At 41.6% G+C, this 15,794-nt stretch overlaps 1 protein-coding gene across 1 annotated transcript in view; it reads right to left on the bottom strand.

Annotated features, from left to right (window-relative positions):
- Positions 1–2,201: 2,201 nt before the first annotated feature.
- sbspon (somatomedin B and thrombospondin type 1 domain containing) overlaps positions 2,202–15,794 on the bottom strand; it is a 68,592-nt gene continuing 54,999 nt past the window's right edge. The window contains exons 4-5 of the mRNA XM_078540312.1: positions 3,484–3,660; positions 2,202–2,540 (exon numbers count right to left, since the gene is read on the bottom strand). Coding sequence (XP_078396438.1) covers positions 2,423–2,540; positions 3,484–3,660 — 295 coding nt within the window. The 3' untranslated portion in view covers positions 2,202–2,422. The remainder of the gene's footprint in view (positions 2,541–3,483; positions 3,661–15,794) is intronic.

The following is a 15,794-nucleotide window of genomic DNA, read 5'->3' as shown; positions in this document are numbered from 1 at the left end:
AGGGCTATTAAGGACATTAAAAAAGTAATTAACATAAATAATGGACCTGCCCGTCCAACCTTAAGATTGGTGGGCAGGCTGGGAGCCCAGGCGGGCTTCTGAAGAAACATGAAACCTCATCCACTTGCGGGATGAGGTTTCATGAGGGTATTAAAATTCTTGTAAAATGTTTAAATAAAAGAAATTGACATGTCCCAGCTCATGTGACTGTGGCACATGAGTGGACATGTCAGTAATTTTTTCCCCTTCTTTATTGAAATTTTCATATCTGAGCCGATCTCCTTGAGGCAGCACTTTGCCTCAGGGAGATCTGAGCGCTCTTTCGCGCACGCACTCCCGGCTCAGGGAATCCTCCTCCTCCCCAAACGCCCGCACAGGAGCGTGTAGCACTTCCTGGCGGACATCACACTGGGTGGGCCTTAATTGGCCCACCCACGTAAAATGGTGGCGCCCACTCCCACACAACCCCGCCCCAGACGGGGAGAAGATCCTGCCCCAGGTGAAGCCATTCTTGTTCTTCCAACCAAAATGTATTACCACGCACTTATCGGTAGCTATATTGAAGTTTATTTGCCAATTATGTGTTAATACCAGACTGGAAACTTGTGGCCTTAGGGCCTACAATGGTGAGAGAAGGAGCTGCCTAAGATAGAGATGTTTAAATTTAATACAATTCTGTACTAAGTCTGAATTTAGGAGGAAGAGCATGATTCAGAATATAGATGTTTCCTTGCAATGTAGTAGGAAGTGGAGTGAATATTATTTTTACCAAATATGAAAAAACACCATAATCTGGTCACATTCTTTCTAAGAATTCATGAAGTTTCAGACACAGAGTTTACAGTTTTACAGATAGTGTGTGCCAAAACTTAGAGTGTGAGTTAACCACTTGTTTCGATTCACATAGTCAATTTAAATATGTAATAAAAATTGTTTGCTTAAAATTAGCTCTTTGATTTGAAAATCCAACAGATCAGGTGGTGTTCGAGGTGAATGGATTCTTAGTTCTGTTTCACAGTAATATTACTTAACTGCAACGATCAAGATTTTATATAATCTATGCCAGTTATTATTTCTCAATCATCTGCCTAATCAGAAATTTCTGGTCAATAAACTCAGTCCAAATCTCACTATTGTCAGATGCTACAATTTTTTAAAACTTTATTTGTAAAACATAACTAATTTATTTTCATGTTGCCAAATGTATATTACAATCGGATTTTGTATAACACTAAATTGAACAGTGTTGCTGATTTTAGGCACATAGTTATATTCTTGAGTGAAACTTTTGTATTTCCTGCTTCGATGGTGATCAACAGTATTTAAGTGCAGTGTCCTATCATAAGCTGTTTCAAATACATGTAAAGCCTGTGCTGCATTATGTAGTTGCTACTACTGCTCAACAGAATCCTGAACTAACATTTAGCTCTTCATCAAGGATCATGAAAAATGTGGTTCACAGTTGTTTTCCTCTATCTATTAAGGTATCTATTTTACATTCTCCCCATATTTTAATATTCCTTTGAGTCAGACAAAAACTGCATGCATCTTAAGCAACATGACTAAACATTCTTTCAATTATCTTTTTTTCTTAATTTATCTTACAATCGTGAATGAATACAATGCAATCTCCAAATTCGTACTGGGTAGAAAGTCCAAAAACGCGCATTTAATTTTGTGCTTAGAAAATGTGTTGATTTGTCTGGGGGCAATAGAAGATTTTTTCTGCCTGATCCTTCATCTCAAGGTCAGGTAAAGCATGGTCCAGATGCAATGCAGAACTCACTCCATCAAATCCAGGGAATGTGCCTAAGCCCCCATCTTAGAAAAGCAGTGCCCACTAAACCCACCATCACATTTGCATCCCACACTTTAATTTTACAGCACTGTCAATAAGATTGCTCAATCACTACTTAGCATGTGGCAAGTTGGTGTTTTGGACATCTCTACTGGGAGTTGGATTTGTTCTGTCTGAACTATTTTCCTCCTTGTCTGGACCAGATTCGAATCTGAAAGGGCAAGTCTCCTAAATGCATTCTTACTGATTTAAATTTATTTTAAAATACTAAAGAAAAGCTTATCACCAAGTTTAATATGAATCCCTAAACTAACAATGTCTGCGATATGTCACGAGGCATTTTATTTTTAAACAAGAACTGAAAACTCAAGAATGCAACATAAAATTCACAGAAATTTAGTGATTGAGTCTTCAGGCCTGTACCAATTTTATTAAATGTTTGAACTGGTCTAAAGATCTTCATTCACATTCAGAAATATCAATGCTGTTTTACAGTAATACTCCCACAATGTGATCTTGAAAGCAAGATGAATGGTTTTTGTCAGATTGTTATAAATTTAACCTTAACGTAACATAACAGTTTATAACTTAGTGTGTAAAGTTTCCAAAATAAGGAATGATATTTCAAGTAAATATAAAGCTGTGGACAATGGGGCATGAGCACTGTGCCACCTCACGCACTTTTTTCCATGTTCCTCTACATTGAGAATTACCCACTGCTTGCCACTGGAAAATATGAGTCCTGTCAGAAATGGAAACATGAAAAAATATTAAAATCAACAAAAGTACTAACTTTGTCAGTAGATATGGAAAAATGTGTAGATGAAACGTATACAGACAGAACGAACCAGCTTTAATGAGAACAAAATACACCTGACAACAAAACAAATTCTAAACTGATCTGAATTATAGAACCTATACAATTGGAAAATTGAAATAAAAACAGGAAATGATGGTGAACAAAAAATGAAGCAGGTATGTCAGCATCTGCAAAGAGTACTTGAAACATATGTCTTATATGTGCATTCAACCTGTGAAATACGTATATATTGGTGGATCTCATGCAGCAGTGTTCCTGGATAGTTTGTCCTGTTAAGGCCACTGCCCAAGTATTGAATGTGCCTGCATGATTCATTGCCCAAGTATTGAATGTGCCTATGTGATCCACTGCCCAAGTACTGAATGTGCCAATGTGATCTAAATAGGCAAACCAAGCAATTGAAGTTAATTGTAAACTGCTGTGGACAACTGTAACTAAAACTAAATTTCTAGTGCCAGGTTAGAATAACCATCATTTAATACTAATTTTCTTTTTTTAAGGTTTCTTTTCACCTCTAACCAAAATGTAGCACTGTAAATTGTAATGTCCTATTGTCACAAGTCACTAAGTACAGGATAATGGATATACTGTGAACAAAATGCATGCTATACATGAGAAAAATGTATTCCAAATTTTATGCCTTTTTGATTTGATGATAAGTAATGATCAGCAGTGATATGTTTGTACTAATGAAGAGAATTAAAGAGTTGGCTCATCAAGCAAAATTACTAATGGGCTGACATTGTTCAATAATAGAACATATTTCAGAAACTGGTAAACTCAAGAAATCACATTAGTAAATTAAGTTAGTAACTGAATTATGTTTAGTGTTCATACATGCATATGTGATTGAGTTCATAATTACCCTTTATCACTCGCCCCATCACCATGACAACGGTGGTTGTGTGAATTCATGGCTGGTGGCTGACATGTTACACAGACAGTGTAACCCTCTCGAAGATACTGCATCCATCTAGCAAATGGACGATTCTCCACAGTGCAGTGGAAGGACAGAGATTCAATCGTGAATTCTGTACAATACCTAATTAATAACATAAAAAATAAAAGGTGAATTAGGAACATATGATCAAGACTGGGCCTTTCAGCCCCTCAAGCCTGTTCTGTCATTCAATGAGGTCATGGTTGATTGGCATCCTAACTCCATTCAACCAGCCTGGCACCATATACTTTTATACCCTTGGCGAGAAAAAAATCTATCAATCTCATACAATTAATTGAGCTAGCACCCACTGATTTTGTGAGAGAGAGTTCCACACTTCTACCACCTTTTCCATGAAGAAGTGTTTCCTAATTTTTCTCCTAAATGACCTAGCTCCGATTTTAAAGTTATATCCCTCAGTGGAAAAAAGTTTCTCTACATATGTTGCCAATTCATTTCAAAATGCTAAAACCCGCAATCAAATCAGCCTTTAGCCCTCTACACTCTATGGAATACAACTCTTTCTCTCCTCACAATCTAACCTAGGGAGCCCTGGATTCTGGTGAATCTGCACAGTACTCTTTCAAAGTGCAACACAGCTACAGTGTGTACCATCTACAAGATGCACTGCAGCATCTTCCAAACCTATGACCTCTACCAATTGTAAAGACAATGATAGCAGGCAGATGGGAAAACTACCTCCAACTTCCCTTCCAAATCAGACACCATCCTATCTTGGAAATATATCACCATTCCTTCATCATCGCTGCGTCAAAATTCTGGAATTCCCTACCTGATCACCACACAGACTGCAACAGTTCAAGAACGGCTCACTGCTACCACCCCACAGGGAAATTAGGGATGGGCAATAAACTCTGGCCTTGCCAGCAATGCCCATATCCCATGAATTAACTTTAAAAAATCCATTCTAAGCACTTATATCGCTGTAGCAAAGCTCCTTCTCTTTTATTCTAGCCCTCTCATTATAAAGGCGGACATTCCATTCACAATTTTGATTATTTTTGTATCTGACCAGTACATTTCAGTGATCTGTAGGCATGGACCCTTAAATTTCTTTGGACCTCCGCTATTCCTAGCTTTTCACTATTTAAATATTACTCAGATCTATCCTTTTTTAGTCCAAAGTGGAAAACCTGACACTTACCTGCAATAAAATCCATCTTCCAGAGTTTTGCCTGCTTACTTAACCCATCAGCATTGCTGTGCAATTTTATGTTCCTGTCTATACTACATACCATGCCACCAATTTTTGTGTCATAGGCAAGCCTGGACACATGGCTCTCTATCATATTACTTCATTAATAAAATATAGAAATATATACAGAGCGTTATGGGACTATTCACTCCTTTCTAATTTGAGTACCTATTCATTACCCCTCATCTCTAATTTCTACTGCCTAACCAAGCTTTGACCAGGTCAATAATTTGCCTTCATTTCCATGAGATCTAATTTTAGCTGACTATCTCTTATACTGAACTTCACTGAGTAACTTCTGGAGGTCCATATAAACTACCTCTATAAACTTTCCCCTGTCTACTACTTTCAGTTACTTCCATGAAAATTCAATTAGACACATTAGACATGACCTACCTGTGATGATGGATGCTATTTTTAAAAATATTTTTTAGAAATATGGCGGTATTCTGTAAAGAAGGCCCTGGCCAGGATTTTCCGGCCCCGACATGGGTGGACCCACTGTGGGCAAGGCGGCATTCCAGCCAGAAGTCCATTGACTTGCGGCAGGACCGGAAGATCCTGGCAGCAGGTGGGTGCAGAAAATCCCGCCCTCTGTGTGTGTTTGTGGCGGGGGAGGCCATGATTAATTAAACCGGGGGGAGGTTAATAGGCACAGCTTGTCTGTGAGAACTGAGAGATAAAAGTGTAAAGGTGTTAGGTTCATGCATTTGTAATGAGAGGTTATGGTGAGGTTGGGTTTACAAATAAATAGATTGGATTTAAAATTATAAGATAAATGGAGACTTGACTTTTCAGCTGTTGAATTTCAAAGGGAAGTTTAGAAGCGACAAGAAACTTTTACAGCTTACATATGAGGACAATGGAATTTGAGATGAAAGGGAAAATAGGTATTTAAGGAAAGGTGTTTAACTGAGTTGTGGTGGCTCTGTGGGGAAAATGTCCTGAGATCAGGTATATGTGCTGAGGAGGTGCAAAAGTTGTGAATTTGAAGTAGCCATCCAGTTTCAAGCCAGAAAGTCTTTGTTGTCAGGGAGCAGTCTGTTTCTGAACCTTTCTTCTGGATTTCCACATCTGAGAGGAACTGTTTGAGGAGTCATGTGGTATACCTTTATTGATGTGACAACAATTATTTTGTTTGGGTAATATTATTGGATCTTTATGGTTAAAATCTATAAGGGAGTGGTTGCCTTACTTGTGTGTTTTGGCCAAATGGGTTTTTTTGTGGGTTGTTCTATAGTACAGAGTAAAAATTTAGAAATAATGGAGGCTCGTAAGAAAGGTACTGCAACAACTATGGGAGATTTTAATGTTCACATAGATCAGACAAGCCAAATTAGCAAAGGTAGTCTGGAGGACGAGTTCATAAGAGTGTATTCGGATCACTTTCTTAGAATAAAATGATTTGGACCAACCAGGGAACAGTCTATTTTAGACTTGGTAATGTGTAATGAAACAGGATTAATTAATTACTTCAGATTAAAAGATCTTTGAGGTAAGAATCATCGTAACATGGTGGAATTTCACATTCAGTTTGAGGGTAAGAATTTTCGATTTGAAACTAGTGTCTTAAACTTAAATAAAGTTAATTACAAGAATGTGAAGACAAAGTTGGCTAAAGTGGAATGATAAAATAGGTTAAACAGTAAGACAGTAAGAAGCAGTGACAGGCATTTAAGGAGTTATTTCATAACTCTCAACAAAGATAAATTCCATTGAAAAAGATGCTACAAAAAGGATGCATCATCTGTGGTGAACTTAAGGAGTTACAGATTGTATCAATTCAGAGAAATTGGTCTAGATTTTCACCTTCATAGAGTTGGGAAATTTCCCGACCCGGTGCATACACCATGGGAGTTTCAAATGGCCAGATATTTGTTCCGGGGCGCGGGTACATTCTGGAATCAGGCCCGCCGCTCCCGGAAACAATTTGTAGGCAGCAACATGGGCTGCCAAGTGCTCAGACGGGCTGGTTAAAAGGCCTACCTCAGCGCTCTGGAACTTTGTCCCAGTTATAATAAAAGCAGTTAGGCTCTTTACCCTGTACCCTACACATCCTCTCAGCCCCACCCACTCCCCATGCTTCATCCATACCAACATGCCCCTAACCACATCACCATGTCCCCTCATACCCTCCATGCCAATTTATGCCCTGATACCCACCTCCCATGGCCCTTCATACCCGCCATGTCAACCTATGCCTCTCTATCCTTATAGCCCCATGCCTGAAGTGAATTATAATCCTAACCCCTTTTTGGGGGCTACCCCAGATCATGAGCATTCTCTCTATAATCATCCTCATTTGAGTTCAAAATAGCCACTTCCCACTGTCAAAAAGATATAATAATGTCAATAATGTTATTGGAAATTATTTTAAAATAGAATTTAGTGGTGTCTGTGTCTATGTGTGTGTACGTGTGTGTGTTAATTGGATTAAAGCCAGCTAGTCTGAGTGCTTTGGATGTATAATAGTTTTGAGATGTTAATTAGGTAAATGTAAGGAGGGTAGAAGGTAAAGTGTAAATTTGCATTTGTTAAAAGAAACCATTCAAGACTGCAGGTGAAATCTTGCACCTAGCTAGAAGACGCCAAGCAATGAGTTTTTTTTCCAGCTTACTAATAAAATTGGTGGGATGAAAGGATGTTATTGGGCAGAATTTTGCCCTCGGATGGCTTGGCGGCGGGTGGCCAGCTGACCCCCGCCACTGAAATGGGGCCCGCCGCTATTTTAAGTGGGTGGGCTAATTAAGGCCCGCCCAGCGGCATCCCCGACAGGATGCGCTATGCGCTTCCTGTTCCGGGGGGGAGGGAATTCGCATCTGTCAAAGTGCGCTCTTTCGCGCATGCGCGCTTAAGAGCACACTTCTCCCTGAGGCAAAGTCCTGTCTCAGGGAGAATACTAACAGTGGAAAAAACTTTAAAAATAGAAACATTAAAAAATTAACATATCCCCCTCATGTGACAATGTCACACGAGATGGGACATGTTAATAAAGAACGCATAAACTTTATTAATTTCTTACAAAACGGACACGAAACTTCATCCCACCAGTGGATGATGTTTCATGAATAATCTGGAGCCTGCTGGGTCTCCTGGCCTGCCCGCCAGCCTTAAATAGCCTGTCAATGGCCTCAATTGGCCATTGACAGGTCGGCGGGCAGACAGCTGATTTCGCTGTCTGCCCGCTTTCCTAAAAATTTAAATGGACTGGGATGATGTCAGGGATTCCTCCCGATGACATCCTGCGTCATTTTCCCCTCGGTGACCAGGCCCTGCCCCCAAATCGCCGAGGGGAAAATCCTGGCCATTGTTAGAAGAGGTAAAGTTAAAAGCCTAGTGATAGAATAGAAAACTTACATTCAAAGAGAAAGATATGTATAAAGAAGAAAGGAGATTATGTGTAAGGTAGGGGCATTTTAAGATGCAACAAGTGTGAAAGGCTTCCAGCCTGTAAGCCTTAAGCTGCTTTCTGAAAGGACCCATTGCTGAAAGAAACTCATTTTGAATGCAACTACCCAGGGTGTGCTTTGCCAGGTGTCTGTTTAAATCTATGAGATTTACTGTTGCCTTAATGGGGATGTAACTGAGAGTCAGATTAATTAGGGGATTTTGTAGTTATTACAGTAGTAATTTTATAGACATATGTATGTGTTTACAATCTTTCTTGTATTAATAAATGTTTAATTTAGTTTTATAAAAATCCTCTTGAGGCTCGGTGGTCTTATTACTACTGAATTCAAAGCCTGCGTCTAAAAATATACAAATTGCAAAAATGGGTTATGACAGTTGTTTCAAGTTTCCCTCTGGGATTTGAGCAACTCAGCCCGTACCATTGGCTGTGTCATAATATTCACAGACATTTGTTTTTGGGTCTGAACAAATGAACCACTTATTCCCCAAGGAAGATAACTATGAAAAGATAATACCTTCTTCCAGATAGCCTTTCAAATAATTATCAGCTAGGTAATAATTACCCAGATATTATAAGGGCCTGGGGGTCTCTCTTCAAAAAAAATTGTATCTCCCTATTTTAGAAAATACAAAGAAGGGGTTCTTAAGCAGTTTACAGAAGACTACATGAGACATTGGGGAGAATTTTCCCGTCGGGTGGGCCGAGCAGGAACGGGTGCGCGTGGGCACTTCACACTCGCTTGAGGTGTGGACGGGGACAGAGAGTGCCTATGGTGCCGGCAGCCGGAGGACTGCGCGGTCGGTGGCTGATGATGTCCCTAGAGTCGTCCGTGAGGTAGCAAGCATTGGAAGTGCAGCAGGGTATGTGGGAAGATCTGGTGGAGATACATGAGGCTATGCGTGACATGTTGCCCGTGCTGGAGGGGTCCATGCGGAGCATCACCGATGCAATGAGCCTCATAGCCGAGCGCCATGATTTCTCCATGGAGAGAGTGGCGACTCTCGTGGAGAGGCTCCTCCAGGAGACTAATCAGGGCCTCCTGGGGTTGCGCTCAGAGCCACAAGCCCTCACAGCAACATTGATCTCTGCTGGTCAGTGTCAGTGTGGGAGACTGTTTGGGCACCAAGTATCTCAGCTCGGTGCCCATCCATCTACGGTGAGCAGGGAGGTCCAAAGCGACCTCATGTCGGCGCAGCAGCTGCCTATCATCTCTGCGGGCTCCTCTCAGGGCACTCCGGATGAGGGCAGCAGCTCCTCTGCCCCTCTGCCAGTGACCGTGGCATCCAATGAGGGTGTGGCGACTGGGGAGATGCTAGCTGTGGAACTAGCCGCTCCCTCACAGGCGGGGCCAGCACAGGCTCCATGGGCCAGAGGACACCCGGTCATCGAGGCCAACAGGACAGTACAATGAGCAGGCTGTCTCAGATGTCAGTGGCAGCAAGGGGGGAGCACCTAGATGTAGCACCCATAAGCATAAATTTAAGGCACATTAGGCACACCACGGGTTTCTCACTGGTTCTTTTATGTTGCCCCATATTAATTCATTAAGACTTGGTGTGATGTCCAACACCTTATTTTTGGTTTCTGAAGTTAATTTTGTAATCTTATTAAATTTTGATATGTGAGCATGGCTCAGGGTGATTGCTTACTTCTGCAGGTGGATGGCAACCCATGATGTTATGAGTGAGTTGTTTGACATTGAGCTTTATTGACAAGGGCCTTAGGTAATGTTCCTATCCAGGCTGATTTAACACTCAGCCCTGATGTGTGTTGAAGATCCACCTGTGTTGGACTAGCTGAAGGTTTGTTGGATTAAAGCCTCCCGGGTGTCCCTGCCCCCCTGGAGTATGCCCAGGTCAGCATCTACCCCCTCAGCATTCTCCTGTGAATGCTTATCCTCGGACTCACTGCTGGACTCATCGTGACAGCTGGAGCAACTGTGTCTACGTCGTCTTCATCCACTGCGTCGTCTCTTTCCAGTACAACATTGTGGAGAGGGCAGCATACAACCACTATCAGTGACACACAATCTGGGGGGTACTGAGAGGTCCAGGCATCGGAAGCGCACCTTGAGAAGATCGATGGCTCTCTCCACCACAGCCCTTGTGGAGGCGTGGCTCCTATTGTACCGCTGCACAGCTTCTGTTCTTGGATAGCGGAGAGGTGTCATAAGCCATCTTCTGAGGGGATAGCCCTTGTCACCCAGCAGCCATCCATCCAGCCGGGCTGGAACACTGAAGAGCCCCGGCACCTGGGAGTGTCTGAGGATGTAGGCATCGTGGGAGCTGCCTGGATACCTTGCACAAACTTGTAGAATCAGCATCCTGTGATCACACACTATCTGCACGTTCATGGAGTGGAAGCCCTTCCTGTTGACGAAGGCACCGGGCTCACCTGCTGGCGCCTTGATGGCCACATGTGTACAGTCTATTGCACCCTGGATGCAGGGGAAGCCAGCAATGGCCACGAAGCCTCTGGCTCACTCAGCCTGGCTGGCCTTGTCCCAGGGGTAGTGGATGAAAGTCAATGCACGCCTAAATAGAGCACATGTCAGCTGCTTGACACAAGTGTGGATAGCTGACTGGGAGACAAAGATCACCCACTGACCCCTGGAAAGAGCCGAGGCATAGAAGTTAAGGGCAGCTGTGACCTTTAGTGTCACTGGTATGGGGTGCCCATCCACACAGTTGGTGCAGATCTCAGGGCCAATCATCTGACAAATGGAGGTGACTGTCTCCCTTGAAAGATGGAGCCTCCTTCGGCACTGCACCTCAGACATATTGAGGTAGCTGTTTTGCTGCCTGTATACCCTGGCAGCAGGATAGTGGCGTCTTCTGCGGCCCCTTCCGCCTTGGACTTCCTGTTGGCCCTGCGCCCCTTGAGCCTACACCTCTCCTCCCAAAGGTGGCTCCCCTGGAGGCTGAATGTGGACTCCTGGCCTCCGCCCCCTTCTGGCCCTCCCTTCTTCCTCAGAAGAGGTGCCTCCAGTGGAGGGCAGAACTCCCATTCCCAGGCTAAGGGAAGGCTTCCTGAAACCTGCAGGCCCCAAAAATGATCTTTACTGTAGAGTCCTGACCTGAAGGCTGTTACTCCTGTCCAAGCAGCTGGTATGAGTTTTGAAGTCTTCACATAGACAAATAGCTCAATTTCACAATTAAATATCTAACAGATGCCATTCACAACACCACTTACCACTCTTTTCCTGCCCGTGGATGAGGTTTGTACAAATGCCTCCTACCTGCCTGCCAGTTGCGCCCGTGCGACATCCTGAAGATTGCACAGGCCCCGAAAAATTGCAGTCAATGACTGCCTCAAGGGCCTTAAGTACATCAGTAATTAATGGCGGGCGCACACCGGAGAACACCGCTTGCCCGGCCACCTAAATATCGCGATGGCGCACGGTGACATTGGGACGCTCGCTCGACGTCACCGAGCGTCATTTAACGCATCAGCGGCCGACTAGAAAATTCTGGCCATTATATTTTACTAACTTATTTACAAGTTTATTAAAGAACTGTTTAACTTATTAAAGAACTGTTTAAAATGCAATACACCCAAAAGTGGATAAGTATATCACGACATTAAAGACTAGAAAGATGGAAAACATAACCTTTGTTCCAACACAGAATCCAGTAAAAGAGGCGTTAAAAAATAATGCTACAGACTAAAAAAATCACTTATGATATCCATCAAATATTTGAAGCAAAGTATTACTGTAAATCCCAGAGTAGCTTTGGCTGAATAGCAGGGGACAAAAAATCTGTTCATTTAAAGTGTCCAACTCTTAGACAGCCTGAGGAGCATTGGTTTAAGGTTTCCCTTTAATCCTCCTTCAATACTTCTGCTTTTCTGGAGAAAATCCTGTATCTTTTATACCTCACTAAACTAAATTACATCATCTCTAGCAGCAATGGGTGCTGCCTTCTTGTTTAAACTCCTCCCTTTTGATTAACCCTTATAATTCACTATTATTTAATTGTTGAGGATGACCTTATTATATGAGCACTGTGAGCATGTGTCTGGTCAATAAATGTTTAAATGTTCTAATATTGTTTGGAAATAGAGACAGTTTAAGTAAGTTATAATTTGTATTTGTGGGTGTTAGGAATGAGTTTTAGCTTTAAAGTTTAAGTTAGATTTGTATTTCTGTATTTGTGTGTTACGAAAAGGTCAAGTTGAGTTTTAGTTTCACTTTGAAAGGTGAAACCTGGGATTTCGTTTCATTTTTGAGGGAGACAGCAGGTCTAAAGCTGTTTGTATACCTGCATTTCTAATGAGTTTTATGGCTCTTGGGGAGAAATTAAAGCAAACACGAGAGAAGAAAAAACTGTGCTGTCGCCTAGCAACAGGGGTCCAGAGAGGGAGACCCACCCACACACACACAGGAAAAAACAGCAGTTTGATTACAGTTGGAAGAAGCTGCCAGGACAGGCAGGACGTGAAAAGGGACAGATAGCAAATCACAATCTAAAGAAGAAAGGGCCCAAGGCTAAGGAGTGAGACAGAAACAGGAGAAAGTCCCAAGAAGGCCTTCTAGTCAAAGGAAGAACAGACACCTCATAAAGGTCCTGTGAAGTGAAGTTAAGAGTGAGGAGAAAAGGAAGGTTCCAAGCTTCAAGCTTAAAGGAAGGAGAGCTGCAGGAAGCAGATTTAAAGTGAGAGGCCAGAAGGTGCAAAGAGATGGGTGAAGGTCTATAACTCTTTGCTATGGGCACGTGAAGCAGTGCTGTACCGTTGACGGCTGAGTCGGTGACAGAGATTGCATGGAAGAAAGCTTGAATGCATGTGGTGACCCAGGGGAGAGGAACATCAGTAGGAGAATTCTAAACCCTGGAAGTGAACCCTTGCAGAAGGCGTCTTGAGAGAAAGCATCAGTTTTCGGGAAAGATTCCAAAGCGAGTTCTTGGAAAGAGAAGATTGGAAACCCTCATGTGAAAGACAGAGTTCAGTGAGGCTGGTTGGCTCATGGTGTGACAACCATCTGGGAGGAGCTGATGAAAGATTCATAGCATTTGTTTGGAGTGGCATCTGTCACTCGGTTTCAGAGTTTAGTGTACCTGACCACTGGTCGCCTATTGGTTTATATGGACTGTGTACTTACTGTGAACATCAGAGCATAAGATAATTTTTGTAACTTGTGTATCCTAACAAATCTGTACATATCTGTAAAGCTTTAGTTGTGGGTGAAGGAGTATTGTAATATAGTTAATCATTTCTTGTTAAATAAATGTTTTATTCTTTTGTTAAAAGTTCATCAGCTGACTTCTGTGACTCTGTTCAGTAGCTACTCTCCACGTATCTAAACAAAAAATAAAAGTTAGGAGCTTTCAAGCTGGGCTCCACCCTGAGATCTGGCTTGTCCAGGGGTAACCTCAGCTGGGACCTTAACAATATCAACCCTAATTAATTTCATTTGTTTCTATATTTTCATAAAGTGATTTTAAACTTTTAACACAGAAATAGTGATTCTTAAAGTTGTCCTTTTCTAGTTTAGTTAAAGGCTAAATTGTTATAGCATCCGTCTTTTGTACAGGGTGTCTGATAATGTTCAATTCTGACTTTTAGAAATCCATTTGCCTTTCATTATACACTGAGCTAAATTTTAAGAATGCTTTCCTAATATTTAACAATGCCAAATCCCAGACTGAACTCCATTAATGTGTGTTACCAATGTTTTTCTATATTCCTTTAGTAATGAATGAAGCATTTAAATTGTGAAAGGATAGTCCTTATCAATACCTATTTCCAAAAAGGACAGGGGTACTAGAATTCCAATCGATGCTACCAACATGAAGTAACATTGTTTGTCTTTAATTAAATTCAGAGCTGTTATTAATTAAGTTTAGTGCTTCCCCTGTATGTGTATGAAAATGCTTGTGGGTAAAATGGTTGTCTCTAGCCATTTTACTCCCTGTAACCATTTATTCAATTCTAAAGTATATGTTCTAATTATATATGAATTTGAGTATTGCTGAAAAAAAGGAGACATTTTGACGAAGCTTTTCATCTTGCACTCATCAGGACAATTCGCAACTCCGAATCGCAAGTCTCCACACCTCCATTAATATCCAGGCCAAGATGTACAATGCTGCAAAGAAAAGTGGTAGCCCAGAAGATTAGGAAAATTTTAGAAACCAACAAAGGATGACTAAAATAAAATAAAGAGGAGAAATTATAGTATGAGAGAAAACTAGCAAGAAATAAAAAAATAGACAGTAAAATTGATGCAAGTATATAAAAAGGGAGAGAGTAGCTAAAGTAATTGTTGGTCTCTGCGAGGTAAGACTGGGAAATTAATAATGGGAAGCAAGGAAATGGCAGAGGCTTTGAGCAAATACTTTGTATCTATCTTCACAATAGAAGACGCAGAAAGTATCCTAAGAATAGTAGAAATACAAGAAGCAGAAGGGAGGGAGGAACTTTAAAAAATCACAACCACTAGGGAAAAAGTACAAGGAAATATAATGGGACTAAAGGCTGACAAGTCCCCTAGATGGCCTGCATCCAAGAGTCTTAAAGGAAGTGGCTACAGAGATAATGGATGCATTGGTTGTAATCTTCCAAAATTCCCTAGATTATGCCCAGAAGATTGGAAAACAACAAATGTAACACCTCTGTCATTGGAAAAATGCTAGTCTCCATCATTTTCAGGTGGAAAACAGTAACTAGTAGAGTGCGGTAAGGATTAGTGCTGGGGTCTCAACTATTTACAATCTATATTAATGATTTGGATGAATGGACTGACTGCATTGTAGCCAAATTTGCTGATGATACAAGGATAGGTAAGAAAGCAAGTTGTGAGGAGGATACCAAGAGTGTGCAAAGGGATATCGGTTAAGTGAATGGGCAAAAAATTAACAGATGGGGTGTAACGTGGGAAAATGTGAGGTTGTCCACTTCAGTAGCAAGAATAGAAAGGAGAATATTATTTAAATAGAGAGAGACAGAATACGGCAGGGAATCTGGGTATCCATGTACATGAATCACGAAAGGTTAGCATGCAAGTACAGCAAGTGATTAGGAAGGCAAATGGAATGTTGGCCTGCGTTGCAAAGGGGATGGAATATAAAAGTAGGGAAGTCTTGCTATAGCTGTACAGGGTTTTGGTGAGACTGCACCCTAGAGTACTGTGTATAGTTTTGGCCTCCTTACTTAAGAAGGTGTAAACTTGCATTGGAAGCAGCCAGAGATGGTTCACAAGCTGATTCCAGGGATGAAAGGGTTGTCTTATGAGGAAAGGTTGAGCAGTTGGGCCTATACTGTTTGGAGTTTAGAAGAATGAGAGGTGATCTTATTGAAACATATAAGATTCTGAGGGGGTTTGATAGAGTCAAGAAGATGGTTTCCTTTGTGGGAGAATCTAGAGCTGGGGGCACAGTTTAAAAATAAGGGGTCTCCCATTTAAGATGGAGTTGAGGAGAAATTTCTTCTCTCAGGGAGTTATTAGTCTTTGGAATGCTCTTCCGCAGACAACAGTGGAGGCTGGGTCATTGGATATATTCAAGGCTGAGTTAGACAGATTTTTGTCTCCCATAATCCTTAATTTAAGGGAGTTAAGGGTTATGGGGGACAGACAGGATAGTGGATTTAAGACGACAATCAGATCAG

This window comes from Cetorhinus maximus, chromosome 4 (genome assembly GCF_964194155.1).
Source record: "Cetorhinus maximus chromosome 4, sCetMax3.hap1.1, whole genome shotgun sequence".
Classification (NCBI taxonomy): domain Eukaryota; kingdom Metazoa; phylum Chordata; class Chondrichthyes; order Lamniformes; family Cetorhinidae; genus Cetorhinus; species Cetorhinus maximus.
The sequence above is the reverse complement of the archived record's forward strand: the minus strand, read 5'-3'. Positions and strand labels throughout refer to the sequence as shown.